At 35.9% G+C, this 20,025-nt stretch overlaps 1 protein-coding gene across 3 annotated transcripts in view; it reads left to right on the top strand.

The window, feature by feature from the left end:
* Positions 1-20,025, top strand: part of cfap20dc (CFAP20 domain containing) — a 168,089-nt gene that overhangs the window by 105,429 nt on the left and 42,635 nt on the right. For all 3 annotated transcript variants that reach the window (XM_069189315.1, XM_069189314.1, XM_015347091.2), the window contains exons 14-15: positions 5,105-5,308; positions 8,621-8,682. In XM_069189315.1, the coding sequence (XP_069045416.1) occupies positions 5,105-5,308; positions 8,621-8,682 (266 nt within the window). The remainder of the gene's footprint in view (positions 1-5,104; positions 5,309-8,620; positions 8,683-20,025) is intronic.

The raw sequence follows: 20,025 nt of genomic DNA, 5'->3' as shown, positions 1-20,025 counted from the left end.
AACAAAATACAAAAGCAAATCCACCACGGAATGGTTCAAAAAAGAAATGTGGGATTTTGGAATGGTCAAGTCAAAGTTCAAGCTTAAACCCTATAGAGATGCAGTTGCAGCTTTTGCTGTTGGAGCTCCGCTTCAGTGATCCTTCTCTATGTAATTCTTGGCCATTCTCTCTTCATTTTACCTTCTGGTGTTCAGCAGGCAGCTGTGCAATGAGCCCAAGCTTACTCCAACTACAATTTTGTTTTTTTTGGAGGTGTTCTGTGTTAAATATTACTGTAGATTGTGCCAAATGGTATTGCATTATTCTGCGAAGGCATGTTGTATGGAAGCTTGGTACTGTAGTTTATTTAAATCTTGCTCAGTTATTTTGCAGCATTCTGGGTTTTATAGTAATATAGTACCTTTGGTTTTATTTTAGTCTTTGTAGTAAATTTCCACATTTTCTATAACTTTGTGAAGGTTGTTAATACTTTTTTGATTCTAGTACTGTCTTTGCCGATTCCCCCCATCCTGGTAGATGATTCTTCCAAAGTGGGTAAAACTGTATGTTGAGTCAAGATAATGTTCACATACTGTAGCTTGATGGCTTGTTCATTACTAGCATTGGGTATCACTTTGGTCCTGTTACAGTTAATAGTCCTAGGTTTTGGCAGTAAGACGGCAATCTACAATAACTGTTTTTTGTTGTATGTAATGATGTGTACATGTGACAACAGCGCTATGTCATTTACATAATCCAAGTCCTCCTGTATTGAATACAAGGTCTATTGCATTCCTCCAGCTTGGTCTTCAATTGTGCACCACATGCCCCAATCAATGGCCAGATTGAAAAGTAGTGTAGTGATCAAAAATCCCTGTCTTACTCTGGACTTCATGGCGAAGCCTATATTAGTACAGTAGCTCCATCAGTATATGAAAAGGTTTGGTAAAACTGTTTAATTAGGTTGACTATGTGGATTGGCATGCCATATCTCCTTAATATAATCTTCCAAAGACTTTTGCGATTGATGTTGTCGAAAGACTTCTGAAAGTAAAGAAAATTTATGTAGAGTTGTACAGTAGATGCATCTTATTGCTCTGCTCTGTGTTTCTTGATCAGGGTGAATATCTGATCTGTACAGCTCAGATATGCCCTGAGTATTTTATCTATGATTGGGGACATTGGTTGTATTAATATTTAGCAAAGGTATATTTCCTTGTATCCAGTTGCTGGTAAAGAATGGAAAGAGAATTTTAGCAACAAATTCTGGATCAGCTTTTAAACAGCTGTATTCAGATGGTTGATACCTGGAGATTTTCAATTTTTACAGTAAGTGAAGATATTGCAGTGATCATTTCATTTCTGGATGGTGGATCAGTTTTAATACTGAGGTCTTCTGGAGCTTTATCATATCTATAATATCAGTGGGACAATCTCTGCTAATAACCATTCAAACAGAGCAATATGAAAATGTGTTAAATGCCTTTGAGGTGTATTTTAATAATGGCACTGGATTTGGCATGGAATGCATTAGTTCTGTTGATATAGAGGAGGAATGTACACTTAAATAATAGGTCACCTTGATTGATCAAAGTGTTATATTTGATGGAGGTCAATATTTCACAACAGCATAGGTTATTCTCATCGAGGCAGCTCCTAAATTAATCCATTTCTAACATAACAACTTATGAAGACGCTCCTAGTTTTTCAATGTACTGTACTGTAGGTTACGATAAGAATTCTAGAAAGAACAGATATGGTGTTTATTTACAGATTAGATATATTTGTTTCACCATATTTTGCAATGAAATTTGGAATCAATGCCAGTGTTTCTAAATAAGTTAACTCAGAGGAGAGGCTTTTTTTTTCTGTTATTCATGCTGTCCTATGCTATATTTTACTGAACTCCTACTAAATACTGTAGTGTTGAGCATTTGTTGTACAGAGCATGGGAAGCTATGAAGAGCACTATGAGTAAAGTGTCAAATTATTTTGTACTTTTAATTGCAAGCTTTAGTGCTTAAGAGTTTATTCTTTTTGAAGTTCTTTTATTGCCTTGGGATCTGGGCAGGAGTATAATGTTGTGGGAACTTGTGTTGAGACTATAGTACTTGGTCCTTTTACCAGAATATGCCCTGAAACAGTAATAAATCATTATATTTTGGACTTTTGACTGGTGTGTTATTTGAAAATAATAAAGGATGTGATGGAAGGTTTGCAATGTCAAAGTCTACATCCCCTGCGTTTTTCAGAAGGCCGTTTTCTAGTCTATGGCATTGATTCTTGTTCCCATGTCTCCAGGCCATTCTTTAGTTCCTATCAAGCAAATGAAGTCACACAAACATGCTATTCTTTGTAATTTTTTAATCAATGACAGCCCAGATTATAGACTTTTCTGTTCGGAGCATATTGCAATTTTAGACAAGAGAGTGGATCAAGTCACTAGCCCCAAGGACCTGCCTTCAGCTGTTTTAAATAAAGCAGTACAAATTTAATGGATGTGACCCAGAGGCACCATTATATTATTCATTCTGAATGTATAAACAAATAAACGTACCTTTAATCATGCACTTGCTGCTGAAATATTATGTGCCTGTAAGCTGATTAAAACCTTAATTCAGAACTGTGATTTTCTATGGAATATAAAATATTTGCTTTTGGAGAACATTATTCAGCATTACCCTTTTTGCGTTTTAAATGCATGTTAAAGGCCACTAATCGTATTTGAATTACATTTAAAAACATTAATATTGTTTTAAACTAAAAGGCAATAACCACTGACTGCTGTGATGGTTTTGATTAAGTCTTCAGTACTACAAATAGTCTTCAGAAGTATTCCCATTTACTGACTTTTATACAAATACTGAACATCTCCTCGCTCAAACCCTAATTGTAACATAATATACTTATTGACAAAAAAAAGTTTAATCATTGAAATACTAGATGTGGTCATTGCTGGGTTGGGAGACCTCTAAGGAAAACCAGACTATTGCGCTCCCATGTGGTACGTCAGATGACCCTGGAAATTTGTTGTGTGCACTGAAAAATTGGAACGCGTTTTCATATTTTCTATTTTAATACAATTATTTAATGTGTCAAATACGCAGCCTATGTACTACGATACAGCGCGTGTTAATATTTGAGTGGACACGAGCTACTATGCAATTCTATACCATAGTATAGGAATGCGTGCTACGAACGTAAGTGACTGGTTGTATTTAAAAAAAAGTTATCTTCAGCAAATAGAGAGGTAGGAGAATATGCGTGATTTTGAAACAATACCAATTTTGTAAGCACAGGAAAGCATAGAAATGTGTGCTACGAACGAGTGACCACTTGTATTTAAAAAAGTTATCTTCCGCAAATAGGGAGGTAGGAGAATGCTCATGGTTTTGGAACAAAAGATTGGCTATCTTGTGAGCACAGGAAAGCGTGATAGATAACATAAAAATATTTAAGGACTGTTGTAGGTTAATTTAGGAAAAATACACCGAGCTTCTCTGTGTTTCGCTCCCTTGCGCATGAAATAAAAACTTCTTTTAACTTCTGAGACGGATTCCTGAAATGGAAACAGATAAAAGTACAAGCTTGCGGTTTGCAAAAGCAGGTAAGCCACAAAGTAGAACTTCGCTTACCATTGGCAAAAGAGCTGATATGTACTACATTATGTGTGGATGTATGGAGAAAATGCTGCTAAACAGCTTGACCTGCTACCACCCACGAAAGACACAGTCACTCGTAGAATTATTGATATGGCAGATGATGTCAAAACTACGCTGACAGAGCGCGTTGATGAGCAGATGCTTTTCACTGCAGTTAGATGAGTCTGTAGATGTCGTTGATTTGGCCAATTTGCTTGTTTACGTTAGATACAAGTTTGAGGGTATATCCCATGAGGACTTTCTGTTCTGTAAGCCGCTACCAACAAGAACTACAGGAGAGCACATATTTCAGCTTTTGAATAAATCTATTGAAGAGAATGGCATCGACTGGATAAAATGGGTTGGAGGTTATACAGACGGTGCTAGAGCGATGACAAGCCGATGCAGCAGTGTACAGTAGTTGCATGAATTAGAGGTTGCTCCAGATATGAAGTGGACGCACTGCAGCATCCACCACGAGGCCTTGGCCGTCAAGAAATTGCCTGATGATTTAAAATCTGTTAGACTGTGCTGTGAATTGTATCAAGGCTTGACCAATTAATTCACATCTGCTTTGCTCCACTGTTGCTTTTTTATTGTGTATTCTTAATTGTTGTTGTTCATGTTGTCATTCTGTAAAGCGTTTTGAGAAGCCAACTTCAAAGGTGCTATATCAAATAAAATTTATTATTATTATAATATTTATTATATGTGTATGTGAGTGTGTGTGCACGCGTGCTCATGTTTGTCATTGAGATTTTCTGTAGTTCCTATGAGAAGATGACTTATAGGTGGTACTTGGATGCTTTGGTTTGATCAGGGGTGGTACTTGGTCCAAAACGTTTGAGAACCACTGGTCTAAGTGGTATAGATGGACCAGTAGGTGGCACTATTCCATATAAACTAGAATTTCCAAACCCATTGGTAACCAGGGACTGGTACGGGCTTCTGTGCTTCAGATAAAGACCAAGGTTCTGAGTCCTTGACCATGAAAGACCCATTTATACATGCACCTCACATTCACCTGTAATTCAATTGGTAAAGCAGTTTGTCACATCCCCACCTGATCTGCTATGAAATGGAGCTACAGGTATGTATTGGCTGCTGTCTATCTTCTAGGCAGGTGTTGCACTTCAGTCATGGATGAAATTAATGTTCTCCTGTATATACAGCAATTTGAGATAATATTATTAACATGAATATCACCAGATGTTCCCTTGAAAAGGGTCTGAAAAAAACGTGATTTCAGACATGCTATTTAAAAGAACACTACAAATCAAGCAGTGTGATAAAAGACAGAACAAATCAATATGTGTAAAACGTAGTGTAGTGATTAAAGTAGTTTTATCATACATTTATCAGAGTCATTGACTATGCCATGGCATATAGACTTTACAAAACAGCTATTGACTTATTTAAACAGAATATTTTTTAACACATTCATGTTTTAACATTTAAAATTCTGATTTGCATTTTTAATAAGGAATATGACTTGAGGAACCTTCAGCCGACCAGAATGAGCTCTTGGGAGTGCCACATGCTAGCCAGCCTTTGGAGACAACAAAACAAGGAGCTGGAGGAGGAAGGCAGATCTCCTGGTCTTAGTGCATCCCAGATTGACAATTGTAATGTTAGCATCAGCACCAGCAGCGATGACACAACCACATGGAATTCCTGTCAACCTCTGGTAAACCTCAAACTGAAGTCATCACTGCTAAAACTGTTCAAGACACAAGGTGTCAGTTTTTGAAGGGGTTAAGTACAAAGGTGTAGAATTATTCTTTCTTCCATATGTGAATGTTTCATTTTATGTTATCATAGAAGCTCAATGTCTTGAAAATTAATTCTCCAAATTAATGTGTGGTATCCCTGGCACTGGGAAATAGAAATATAGTCTGCCAGTTCTAATGAAAATAATCAACAAATATTACAAAGTGTATTACAAAAAAATGAAAGCTTTAATATGCATTTTATGGTGAAGCTCATACTGTACATTTTCCTGAATCACAAGAACAAAAGGGCTACTTTTTAACCTTCTGTTTCAAAGAAACAGATGAAGATTTTATTCTTGTTAGAACTTCTATAATCAAAATAATATGATATTTGAATTAAATCTATACTGCCATTGATTTGGAATATCATTACATTAATTGTATTAACAGTTTTATCATTTTCACAGATTCATCCATTTTCTAACCATTTCTTCCAGTTCAGGGTCATATGGAGCCAAAGCCTTTATTGGCAAGTAAAGAACACAAGACAGGCCACACCCTGGATGTGATACACAACACAAACACACACTCACACTCACATCTAAGGCCAATTTTCCCAGTAAGATCACTTTATTGGCCATAGACAACTTCTTGTATTAGGAATTTGTCTTTTTGCATACCCCAACTTGCTCTCCATGAGACACACAGACAGGGGGAGAAGCTTGGGGTCAGAGCGCAGGGTAAGCCATTTATACGGTGCCCCTGGAGCAGTTGGGGTTAAGGGCCTTGCTCAGGGGCCCACCGGAGTAGGAGTCCTCTGCCAGCCACTCGATATGAACCGACAACCTTCCAGCCACAGGTGCAGATCCTTAGGCACAGAACCACTGCACCTCCCCCAATTTTCCCAATAACCAATTAACCTAGATTTGTTTTTACTAATGGTACAGTACTGTACTTACTCTCTGACCAGAATGGCCTTATGACATGGAGATGTTTTAAGACAGTGCAATCAAACCTATGGTCCTTTCTAAACCTGAATGAAGAAATGCACCAAATGACTACCAAGTCAAGTGTAAGTACTGTTAGTGAATGGAGTTGTAAGGGGGAAAACATCAAAGAAACTCAATGACAATTATGTATTTTCAAAGTATGGCAACCTGTTCTGAATATATTGATAGGAATAGCAATTTAGAATGAAAATGCACTTTTTAGATGGATATTTTTTTCAGTATTGCGTCAATACAGATAATACTTTTGCGTCAATACAGATAATCCAGTGAATGTAAAACCAATGAACAATTGTTTGGAATCTATGTATTCCTAAGGGCTTACCAGTGTTAAACCAATAACCTACTGTATGCCTAAGTAGGAGAACAAGTGCAAGTTAATAAGCCACATTTCCTTGAAGTGAATAACTGGATTTACCAAAATCAACCTCTGCAGTTTTCAGTTTGCTGAACTTCAGTAAATTAGAGACTTTTCTGAACACTTTAATAGGAAGTGAGGTGTAATGTTTCACTCATGATAGTAATGAGAGTTTGTGTAAGACTGTCAGCTACTGTAGTGAAATATAAGCATATTCTCATCTCTTTTTAAAAGTGTGTGGTATCCATCTGCCTGTACCTTTGTATTCAATGTACCAGTGTGTAATTCAGTGGGAAATCAGCCCTCATGTCAGCTAGCCTGTGCTGCGCAGTCAGCTCTGAAATGACAGCACTTTGGTTTAAAATTCAGAGAGATTCTCTCCAGACCACCAAAGCCTGGGCTTTAGGTGCTCCTGGTTAAATGCTTCACAGACTGTATCATTCAAGAAATACAAATGCTTGTCAGAATTACTTCAGCACTTAGCTGAAGGTGGTCAAAAGGCATGTGGCTGTTCTATGGTTATGCTTATCTGTGGATACTGCATTACAAATTAATTCAACACAGAAAAATACAGAAGTACATTTATCTAAAATACATTTTAGAAACCATTAAAATATAAATGTTTTGCTGAAGAATTAGAGAAGTTGTTTTTATTTCATAATTGTATCTTATGTGATCAATCCTTAAAATTGTTCAAAGAATTCACCATAGTGTATGTTGTCCTCATATGGACTTTTTGTCCTTCACATTCAGCCAGAAAATGGTCTGAGTGTAAAATGTAGCAACAGCACCACCATTAGACCAGCCATAAATAACCTCTTTTAATTAAAAACATTTCCTATAGTCCTATATGACTATAAAAAAATCACTCTTTAGTAAATTCATTATGTAATGAGGATACCATAGGATATTATAGAAATGTAATTTGGTTCCTCCCTTTCTCTGAATACTCTGAAGCATCATGATCCTATACCTATCCATATACCTAATCTCAAATCATACTCTTACACTAATTACTGGAAATAAGACTACAAGATATTTAGGTATTATTACTGTGTTATTTGCAGTACATTTAAATGCCATTGCCAATGTTATTCTATTCAAAACATTTGTAGATATTGCCTCATAAGGTGGGGGTATTTGCAAGAAACAATTTGCCAGAATAGAAAAATTTGCTTTGAAAGTTTACCTTAAATGGTTGTAGATTGGGAAAGCAGGTCAGACTCAGAAACAGACATATATTATATTACATGCAAAGTTGCATACTGTAAGCTTTCTTAACTATCTCAAAATATCATGTAGTTTTTTTTATTAAAAGCAAATATGTTTCAAGATTAATAAATCAGTATCTTAGTGTCGAAAATATTCCTTAAAACAATTGTGATATTAATCCAATAATTATTTTGATGTGATAGACTTAGATTAAATATGTTTCAAATGCAGCACACCAAATCCCCAAGTGCAAAAAATGATATGAATGAATCCGCAAATGGCTGCTTTAATGACAAAGAATCGGAATTCATAACTGCCTCAGCATGGGCATGTACAGTATCTGCTGTAAAGAGTGAATAGGACACTACAGTATGTCTTTTTTACAATGCAGCCGAAAATGTATTATCAGTCAAGCAGCAAGAAATGCAAACCTCACGATAACACCATGTTGTTAATCCATCTCAGTGTTATGAAGCGAAACCTGCTTAGTTTTACATTTACTGTAGCTATCCATATCATCCATACTTTATATTGTACATATATTTTTTCATGTTTAATTCGGTGCAAAATTATGCTTTGTGTGACAAAACATAAGCAATAAAGAATAAGAAAATATATATTTTTAAATTGTATATAATCTGTGGGTCTTTACAGTTACTATTTTATTTGGTGCAAATTTTTCAGTTATTTGTTTTATTTGTCTTTCACAGCCTGTCAATCAAGGACATCATTATCAGAAAGAAATGAATCCATTGTTACATTCTAATCCGCGGTAAGTGATCATCCTTCACTAATAACTGCCACTCAGGATGAATTTTCCATGAATTTGTTTTCCATTGTAATAATTTTAATAAACTATATTAATGCAATATGTTTAATAGTTTGGAAACATATAATTACCATAGTTTCTCAAATTGCTGTATATCATTGCAGTCTTTTCTCCCTTTAATTTTTCTCATATAATTTGCAGTAAGATTGTGCAATTACTGCTCTGTGAGAGTATTAAAACTGGAGAGACCAAAACAGCCATTGTGCACTAACAGAATTTTCTTTCCCCCATAAATGAGAAATTAGTCAATTTCAGAATCTGTTTATGTATATATAATACTTCTATGGGTGTACCATACATAGCCTGCAAGGCAAACAAGCAATTAGAAAGGAATTTGATTCATTTTGCAGATATTAGAACCAAAGAAATATTACTCCAAAGAAATATTCCAAATTCATGGTTGAATCACATTATCAGAACAGCCAAAAGGGTGAATTATATTCTGAGGTTGTGTAGAATTTTACAGTTTGAGTCCATATACTGTATGTGAGATAATAGTAGATGTTTCTGTTGAGAAAGACACAAGGTTGATCTATACTGTAAATTACAGGATATCTTATGACATGGTTTCTTGAATCTGAAGCTGGGTAAGAAGAATTCTTTGATTTATTATATCCATTGTTTCAAAGCCAATGTATATAAGCACTTGGGACTAAGCTCAGACTCCCAGTCCCAGATGCAGATTCTGCCTGTTTTGATGAGACCCTTTTTTAGCTTGACCTCCAGAGGCCCAGATATATCCCCTAAGTATTGGGACAAGATGTTGCCAGTGAGGTATGATAGCCATTTTACAAACTCCTCAAAAATAGCAGAGAGCGAGAGAGGCTGTTTGAAATTTATATCAAAGAGTTAGAGTTCTGACAAACCCTTTTTGGTCCAAGTGGCAGATGTAAAAAAAATCCAGGGGGATTTTCGACTATTCTTGTGGAGCTGAGCTATATTCATATTCAAGTAAACACTAAAGTTAACCAAAGTCCTCAGTTGGTTTCTTTACTAATCATATTGTTTTGCATCTATTTTTATAGGGATTGTTTTATAGTAATTTTCTAATAATTTTTCTAGTAATTGCTCAAACCATAGACTTGGTTCAGAGGCCTCCCAGGTGCATGGGTTATGTTACCAGCCGATTGTGACTGGGACTCCACAAGCAATGGTGTATAATTAGCTGATCAGCTCCAAAAGTAGAATGATAAAGTGAGATTAGTTGTCCATGGTTCTCTCAACTCTTGAGTGCACAGTGATCCCTGCAACCTCCTAGGTTGTGGTGTTGTCAGTGAGGGATATGCCTTTTCTACAATTAGTGCTCAGCTTTGGTATGGTTGTGTTGCCTGTAACATGTTAAGAAATGAGTGGCTTTGAGGTATCTGGATCAGACGAACCTGAGAAGGACTTCCTCAATCTCTCCCACGTGCAGTTGCAGGGAAGTCCATTCTATTTTTCTAAATAAAGAACTACTTGGTTTAAAAGTTTCTGAAGTTATTAGAACCTTTACTTTTTTACTGGACAAAGTAGATGCATACAGTATACTATGTAGTTGTGTGAGAATTATATCCAATATAAGGTGGTTAAAATCTGCTATTGTGAAATATGGGTGTTAGAGTTTTCAGTACATTATGGTTAAAATAGTCCCTGTATTTAGGTTTTTCTGAAAAGAGTGTAGTATTAAGCCAGAAGATTAGTTTTTTCCACAAACATAGCGGAGAATATGAGAACTTGTTTTCACAGCCTCTTGATTTTAAATCAGATTTAGAAGCCTAAAAGAAATAACAAAAATATGAATATATGATATTGAATGTCCATGGGTATCCATGTGTAGCGGCGAGGCTTAATAATAAGGCAGAACTAAGTGTTTCTGAGCTTCCCAAATGAGGCCCCATTTCTCTGTTCATCTCTGTGGTGCAGCCACTGAGAAACCATTCATGCAAGATGTTTTCTTTTGATAAGGACAGCTCCCAAAGGGGGATGCACTTAGCTAAGCCTGGCTATCATGATCAATGTTCATCCATTGGCGCCTATCTGTCTAGGGAGTGCCAGTTGGACATCTGGACTACATTCCAAAGTGTCAGGAGTAAGCGACTCATATCTCACCTTGATCAACCAATCAGGGACTGGTAGGGCCGAGTAACCCACGTGGGACTCTGATGCCCATGGAACTTTCAGCCAATCAATGAGCTGAAGTTCCTCCAGGTAAAAACAGGCAACACAGAGAGCCTGTGAGTTTCAGATTCAGATTCAGATTCAACAAGATTCAGCAAGATTCTGGAGAGGATTCTGTGGACTGTTCTAAAGGGAATTCAAAGGAGAATTCCAGGGCAGGACGGCCCAGGAGCAGAAGGCTCCCAAGGGCAGGACATTCTCGCAGCGGGCCTCCTGACCATCCTGAGACTCAGCCCGGACAACCACGGAACAGCCAGTGTGTCCGAGTGCCAGAACTTTCCTTTGTTCTAAGAGTCTAGAGTGGAGGTTGCCAGAGAGTAACCAGCAGCAGGCCTCGTGAACAGGTCGGAACTGTGGACAGCTGAATCACTATTCAGAACTAGCTCTTCATCAGGAACGAACCGGTCCTCTTCCTGACGTGCTGGGACCCACAGTCATCTTTTCTCCTGTGCACAAACTTTGCTAGTTAAAGCCAACACTAACTAGCCGGTCAGTGAGCATCAGCAGCGCACCGTCGCAAGCCGCACAGCACAGCCTGGCACCGAGCCAGAGAGCACGGATTAGACAGCAACAGCCTGCAACTGTTTCTTTGAGTCCGCAGGAGATCTGAATCCCCAGAGATTGGATGAGTATTCAACTTCAATGCATTACAGCTCAAGAATTCAATTGTTATCCAAACCAGTTGATATCAATTTAATTCCTAAGAGTTATGTACTTGTTTGAGTATCTAGTGTAGAAGTTATAACCAAGTTCATTTATGAAACGGTCTTAATGAATGATATACTGAACGTATGTCCTCTTGATATATGTAACTCTTTGTAACTGACTGAATATATACCTTTTGTATTCTGATAACCCTCTCGATAAGATCTGTTAGGTTTAATGCATATTCTATGTATTAATAAATGTATCCTCGTGTATTAGTACCTGTGTGTTTGCGTTGTTTGAGTTATGTCGCATGGTTGGATTCTAAAGCCATCAAAAGAATCAACTTTGTGATTTACTGCTACAATTAATTGTCTCAGTAAATGCCCAAACCCTACAGAACTGGTGCCTTCAGAGAGCCACTATGATTACATATTTGGCGTCCCTGAACCGGTTTTCCCTACACATGTAATGAACATGGTGTATATCAACTACTCTGAAAATAAATTGTAAAGGCAAAATTCAGTAATGGTATAAAAAGTGATGTCAGATGACTTAATTCACTTGAACTGTGTTACCAGTGCACTGAACCCTCCTACCATAACGGTGGGGATTACTGCCAATCGTGAATGTCCAGTACAAGCTGAAACAACTAGAACCAAAGCCTCCTACAGTGCCACCCCTCTCTTTCCCATGACAGTTTCTCATGTTTCATGCACTAGTGTGTACATGTATTTTATTACATCACTTCTATTATTTCCACTTCTGTTATTGGTTTCTGGATGTTGTGTCTACAATTAACTGGTACTGTCATGTTTGATTAATAGTCTGTGACCTGCGTCCACTCTAGATGCACAAAGGTTGAATATGAGTTGCCTTGCTATCATTATTTCAACATCTATCCTGCTGTTCAAAATAAAGGGCTAAATATGTATTTAGAATACTTTTAAAATTTGTTTTTTTTTATCAGTTATGAATATGAAATACTTTGATAATTGTGGTCTTTTCTTTCTACAAAAGAAAAAGTATTTCTAGACTTTTGTCCCATACCTGTGTAGGGGTTTTGTGAACTTACTGGTACAATTTATTTATTGTGGCAGTAAATCACAAGGGGATTCTTTTATTGCTTTTAGAGGATCAATCATCAGAACAATCAGCAATGCACACACACGGATTCAAATACATGGAATACATTTATTAATACATAAAACTGTGCATATAAAAATATACAGTATCAGTCTGCCTGGATACAGATTGCAGATCTTACTGTGAGGGTTACCAAAATATAGAATTTATCACAAAAGATACAAAACACGAAGAGATTCAAACAAGGAATATGCTTCAGTATATCATTCGGATATACTTTATCGTTAATCAGTCTGATTAATACAGAGTCTACATACGATACTCATAAGTAAATACATTACTCATACAAATTAAATTGATATCAACCTGTGTTGAGATAACAATTGAATTCTCAAGATACAATATAGAATATTGGGTTTACTTATCCAGTTGGATCCAGATGGATTTATATCTCCCGGCACGAACAGCAAAGAACAGCTGACTGGCTCTGTAGATCCAATCAGTGCTCCACTGACTCAGGGCCAACCAGTCCTGGTGCTCTGAGTCGAGGGGAAATGGAGAACTTTCTGCTGATTCACTGGCAGTGTTTCTCCAGGGACCGCTAGTTAGCCTTGAGCTGAACTAGGAAAACTCTCTCTTTTCACAAAGGGGTGACTGAGTCGCTCAAAGCAAATCACTCTTTAGGGGGAAAAAAATTTGGCTTCCTTCTGGCGTAGAGACTACTTCTGTATAAGAGTATCCATTTATTGACAAGGGTCTGACCGCATGCTCCATTGATCAGGCGGGCGTCCACTGTGGGTTGCTAGCATTCACGAGGGTGGTGCTGCAGGCTTGACTCCGGGAATTCTGTCTTTACGTATGGGCTTTCCCCCTCTGGGTCAGCACTGGGAACACAAAGTTGCAAGTCCCACACTTAGACAACAGTGCTGGCAGTCACGTGAGTAAGTCTGAAAGAGAGCTCGAGAGTGGATGGAGGAGCAAATTCTGAGGCCTGTAAATGCCTTTTTAACTAGAGACAATACAGCTGCTCGAGAGGTTGAGAGTTTGGCGGGCATTCGGGACCCACGTGCTTGCAAGTTCCTGATTGCTTACTCACTTCTAGGAATGAGTAACAATGAACTCTGACCCATGGACTGCAATCCAGATGTTCCTAAGAATCTCAGAGACAGAGAGGTGCCAGGAATTGCCATTGATCACGATAATTGAGCCACATCCCCATTCTGGGATGGTTCCTTATCAGTAAGAAAACAGTTTAAATCAGAAGCTACATGGGATGGCCTCTGTGTCCTGCACCAAAGAGATGAGAAAGTGGGGCCTTGCTGGTAGAGGTACAGCAACACCTAATTCTGTTTTATTAATAAGCATTGCTGTTACAACCTGTATCCATTCAGGGACAAATAGTGAATGTTAAAAAAATATATTGTTAGAAATGACTACATTTAAAGGGAGAAAGCATTTGTCAAATTCTAGAATAATGCCATTTTTCCTATTAATGCTGAGACAGGTGTTTTATTCACTGTGTTGCAAAGTGTATGTAAAACTGTATGTGTCTTTAAGCCTCATTGCCAGATGTAATTGAGGGAAGAAGGCAAAGATTGTCTGAAAATGACTTTTCCACAATCAAAAGAGTTTTAAAACATTGGAAGAATATAAAATAATACCAATAATACAAACAATAAATAAAATATATATTGTGCATTTTGCAAAGAGTAAGATAGCTTTGAAAGTCCATGGGCTTCTGTACATATCACAAGCTTTCTCTAAAAGAGACACAATGATTGCATAACTTTCATCTCCTCAAAGAGATGGTGGTCTCTTTGTCACTTGGTGACTTTCCAGGAGCTGTCTCTGCTAGAAGGAAAAGGACACACACTAATAGTGTGGAAATGACCCTGTTTATCTGATGAAAGTAGTTTGCCACCTACCCTTGTCTTTATGTTGGTTGCACTCAGGCATCACTTCTCCTGTATCCAAACTCGCACTGTTACTCATCTCAACACAGTGACACGATTAAAGGATCACAGACCGATTATCAGTGCTGCTATCTTAATAACCTAACACTTTCAATTTTCTGTGTTGCTTTGTTCCTCATTATGTTTGATAAATAAGCACAAAGAGGTTTTGCGAATGAAAGCTAACTGATTTAAAAAGAACACTATTGTTTTTTTTCTTTTACCAAATAATATTAACAGAATGATAATAAAATAGAATCTTATGTTTGCTTTTACAAGTGTGCCATAATTTTGTTTTTACACACAGATTTCTCCAAGAATTCTTTTTAAACTTCTGGGTAAATCTCTTTATTTTCACCTGTTATTAAAGGTGTTCACCTTACTGAATATTATAAGAAGCTTTTAGTTTTTTATTAACTGATATGATTAATTTGAACACCAAAATAATTATGTTAAACAATGTCAAAAATATTGGAAAATTTGAAATTAATTAACAACTCCCATAAAGGTTTACAAAGATATGAAATGACACAATGACAATTATGTGGCAAAAAATAATTAATCAGGCACCCCTGAGAGTTTCATCCAGTAAGAGTCCTGGCTGGTTCCTTACTGGAGTGGCTGTGCTTCTAGCCATTTGTGTCTAAAAGCTCTATCAGAATAGAACAGCAGTTCACCGGCAACCCCTGGTGGCAATGTGAGTGAGGGCTTTTAGTTCCTCATCTCACACAGCAGCTCTGCTGTTGAAAGTCAGGCTTGCACTGGGAAAAGAACTGGGCAGCGCTGGAGTATACTGTATGTGTAAGAGAATGGCTGTGTGTGGTACAAACACAGTAATTATCTACAATGTCCTTATATCCTGCAGGCATAAGTATATATTTTAGAGATATATACTTATGTGTAAGTATATATCTTATACCTACGTGTGTGGTACGAACACGGTAATTATCTACAGTTGCCTTATATCCTGCAAACTACCTTTTGTGTTATTAGAGCAGAAAATATCTGTTATTACTGAGTCTTCATTCAGTAAAGCGGATAATAAAACTAATGCTATTCCAGAGTCAATTAAACTACATTTTTGTTTTTTTTGTCAGTTTCAGTGCACCAATACAATAATATTTGTAACATTAAAGTTAAGAAAATACTGTACAATTAAAACAGAAATAGAGCGTATGGGTCTACAGGCAACTTGCTTCCTTTCATATTGAATGTCTGTGACAGTGTAATCTTCACTGTCACTTTAATATGAATATTAACTAAATCAAACTCTGCACAGAAAATAGTCATCATGAAAGCTACATACTACAGCTGTGAACATTATTTTATATTTTTGAAACATTTCATTTAATTTACTAAGTGGTGCCAAAACAGTAGTTCAATGGACTAAGTAAGTAAAGTATCAAGCTTAAAAAACATGCCAAAATGTCTGATGAGATGAATGTCAACTTAAAGACAATCTTTTTTGTTCATTCAAAATCTTATCAAAGTAATCATAGGTTGTTTTTTTACACTAGGCTCTAGGTTGCAACATGTTGTCAGAGTAAAATATTGTGCGCTCCATTTTTTGTACCATCAGTTTACTATCTCTCAGAAAAAAAATCTGTTTATTCCATTTGCTTGTCAGGAGTTTAAAGACAAGTAACACTTTCTTCTATATCTAGCATTTGAGTCTGCCTCTGGCTTGTAAACATGCTTTGAATTTCTTAAACACTCTGCCATATAAAGACGTTGTGCTATACTCTATGCAAGTATTTTATCTGATATGCTGTATTTCATAGAAATTGTTTAAATTGGGGGAAAATAATCTTAGCAAGTGCATCAGTATTATATGAGAAGGATCAAATTAATATTAGATGCATTAACATCAAAACTGTTTACATAATTGGTGAAATTAGGTTTAGTGGATGAATTTAGTTTAATTCATTCTGAGTTGCAAATCATGTTGAACTTTTATATCCAAATCTCAGTGTTATATAGCATTTGCATTCGATCTCAAATGAGGTACAGTATATGTGGAAAGAAATGTAGGGACCTAGGTCTCCTGGATCCCTTGTGTGTAAATTTCTAAATAATGTTTCTTGTACATTGTATGTTTATGTTGTTTGTAGTTTAGTGAGTGTATTGTCATTGTTAATAAATATTTATTTAGCCCAGTGTGCCTGAATTATTACTCTTATCACCAAAGCTATGCAGAGAACAAAGAACTCACGTGCCATTAATTTTACCAACCACTCCAGTATGTTCTTAGCCACATCATGTACAAGCAGGGGGTTATGATTATTTATTTACTGATTAATCCACTCGGACTATTTATGTAACTTACTGTAACTTTCCACTGAAAAAATCAGAACTCGATGCTAGAAGTGGCATAATAGTATTATAAGACAAATTTTTTTAGTCATGCCAAGGTTAAAATTATTTTTAATTTATTAGCTTTATTCATTGCTATTCTTTTTTTGTGAGTTAACTGGTCTTTCCCATAAATATGACTGTGTGGGGACACTTGTGGCTTGGCTGCTGACAAGTTATCCTGTGAGCCTGTTCTGAATAGTAATGGGACTGTTTCTGTCAATGAAATTAATGCAGATGTGTCGCAAAGTCCAAAAAAATTAGGGATGTGCAGCAAAGTGCTATTTATCAAATGCACTGCTGTCTGTGTCTGCTGAGACGATGAGTTAACACACTAACTGGCAGCACCCACAGCTGAATATTGAATTGTATATTCTGTGCTCTATGAACTATAATACCATGAATTAAAGGGCTAAAAACTCTTTGTAGTACAGAAATGTGGCAGCACTATATGTAACATCAGTGCTTATTGTTACCTTATTTTGTTTTTAGTTCTGCATTTCTTCAGTATTCTTTATATTTATAGTTGATAATTAACTGGTGCTTTAATCACCTCTTAACAAACATTTCAGCTTTACTTAATATTCAAAAATTTGGATCTGGATTGTCAACAAACTTGTAAATTAAATAGTAAAATCTTAATTTTTTTTTAATTCAAAAGCATTAATACAAAAACATGATGAAAAAATAATACAAGATGAACCAATTGTTCAAATAAATTTAGAGGCTAGTTCAAATCATCCAAACATGCATTTTGTGTACAACTGTAAAACTAAATATCAGAGTTGGCTTCTTCATAGGTAACAGTCTGGATACACTATGCTTTTGTGTCCTGTACAATAACAGTTATCTTCAAACATATGTGGCTAAAACTGTACTGGTTTCTAATCCACAATAACATGTTGATTGTTTTTTAAAATATTTTAGCAAGCAATGAAAAAAGTTTATGCCAATCTTACAGTAATTTAAGATATTATGTATAAATCCCAGAATAAAAGTGTCAGTTTGACAGATTGCAAGGCGTGAAACAAATTAAAAGATTACTCACAGTCAAAACAGACCTTACCTTGAAAAATATGCTGCCTGTGGTAAGTAGAACTTTATGCTGATTTATTGATATTTTAAAAAACACAAACTCATGTTGATGTAGCACAATCACGTTTGCCATATTTTACTTCCTACTACAAAACTAAAATGGTGATTGCATCATCCCTTTTAATTACTACAGTTGCAAACTGAATTCAGTGGAAGAAATGTTTTCTTTACAGTACTCCTGATTTTGAGTTTAAAAAATAAATTGATTTAAGCACTGACACATCTATATTTCATATCATTATTGTTTGAAGAAACAAATATTTGAATATTTACAATCAAAAGTGTTGAAATGTCCATTTTCTGTACGAACTGTACACCCATCTGTTTTATTATATCTTGATGTTATTCAAGAATTGTAAATATTGAAGGTTCTTGGTTATTTAATTCAGCGAAAGCTTATTAATCATACACAATTTGATTTTACACCATGGCATTGAGATAATAATAAGAGCTTTCTGATTTTTGTCACATTAACTGTTTCATCTTTGTTTATGAAAAATGGCACCCTGCTACAGATGGGTCTGACAGATTCAATCAAATTCTGTTCCTGAAATAACTCTTATTAAATGTTTCCCTTGTGAAATGTAAAAAGAAAAGAAGAGAAATGCGTGATTTTGAATGTAAGAACATTGCTGGAGAAGAAACAGGGCAATAAAAGGTGATAATACATTTTAAAGGACAAAAGACTGAAGAACAAGGCCATTCCTGTCTGTTTTACATAAAGTTTAAATTGAAAGCCAGGCATCTGACAAAATACTGAATAGCTTTATTTATCAATTTGTAAATTGATCTTGAACACTGCCTGGGGCATGTTTGCACTTTGAATTAAAAAAAATAGGAAATGGGGGGGAAATCATGTTCTACTAAATTGTTTTCAGTCCGTAGAATACTTTTATTAAATAGATGGTACTCTATATACAGTAGCTGTGTTCCTGGGAAAATCTCATACAACACAATCATTCTTTATGCACTTCATTAAAGAAAAAATAAACAAAACATGAAACAGCATTGTTCAATTTATACATAGTTTGACCTCTGTTTTAGTCATTGTCATTTTATAATTAAATAAAAGACTTGAGTCTCCAAGCAGCAGTTTAGATAGGCATTGAGTCTCTGAACTGCAGCAATGCAGAGTGCCAGAATAAAAGCAACTACAGCAGGTCCCAGTTGCAGCTATACCATTTTACCTCACAATGGGAGACATTGAAAGTGTTTTTCTGGCCATGTTATTGACCTGACAGATAGGAAAGAATTAATAAAAATACTGACCTTGAGACACTGAAGCACACACCAACACTGTAGAAGGATAACATCAACTATCTGTTTTGTTGTCCATTCTTCTCTGATCATAATTACAGTGTCAGTAAGAGATCCCCTAAGAGATTCTAAGTCACACATATTAACATATGTTTAAACTGCATTCTTTACTTTGAGGGATGATTAAGGATACAATAAAATCTGGTCCCATTGAGCCACTTTTTGGGAGACGGGTAGATCTTTCAACTTTTGAATAAAATACAAACATTACCTGAGGTTCAGCATTTTTATCAGGCTATCAAACTGTGAAGGTGTTAGGCTATAATGTAATGAAACACCAGGCACAATAATGCAATAATCTAATTAAATGGCACTATGTGTTGAAATGAATGATTCATGATTGAATTCTCACAATCATTGAGTTTATGACGATGCTTTTCCTGTCCTTGTTCCTGAAATTGAAAAGGTAGAATTTAATTAAATATGAAAGGAGTCTTATGGGATCCTTAAGAATTCACCGACTGCACTAATTCTTCTACTTAATATTTTTGAAATACATTGTGTTTTGAAATATGATTTTTTTTATGAAACTGTAAAGACTGAAGCCGTGATCTCAGCATTCTGGGCCACATAATTTCATTATAACCAATATTTTATAAATACTTGCTGATTTTTCTGATTAGGGAGAAAACACGTTGTTTAAGTAACCAAATTTTGGAAATATTTAATATGTTTAACTCTA

Source organism: Lepisosteus oculatus, chromosome 4, assembly GCF_040954835.1.
Source record: "Lepisosteus oculatus isolate fLepOcu1 chromosome 4, fLepOcu1.hap2, whole genome shotgun sequence".
Classification (NCBI taxonomy): Eukaryota; Metazoa; Chordata; class Actinopteri; order Semionotiformes; family Lepisosteidae; genus Lepisosteus; species Lepisosteus oculatus.
This window is presented reverse-complemented; position numbering and strand designations above follow the sequence as displayed.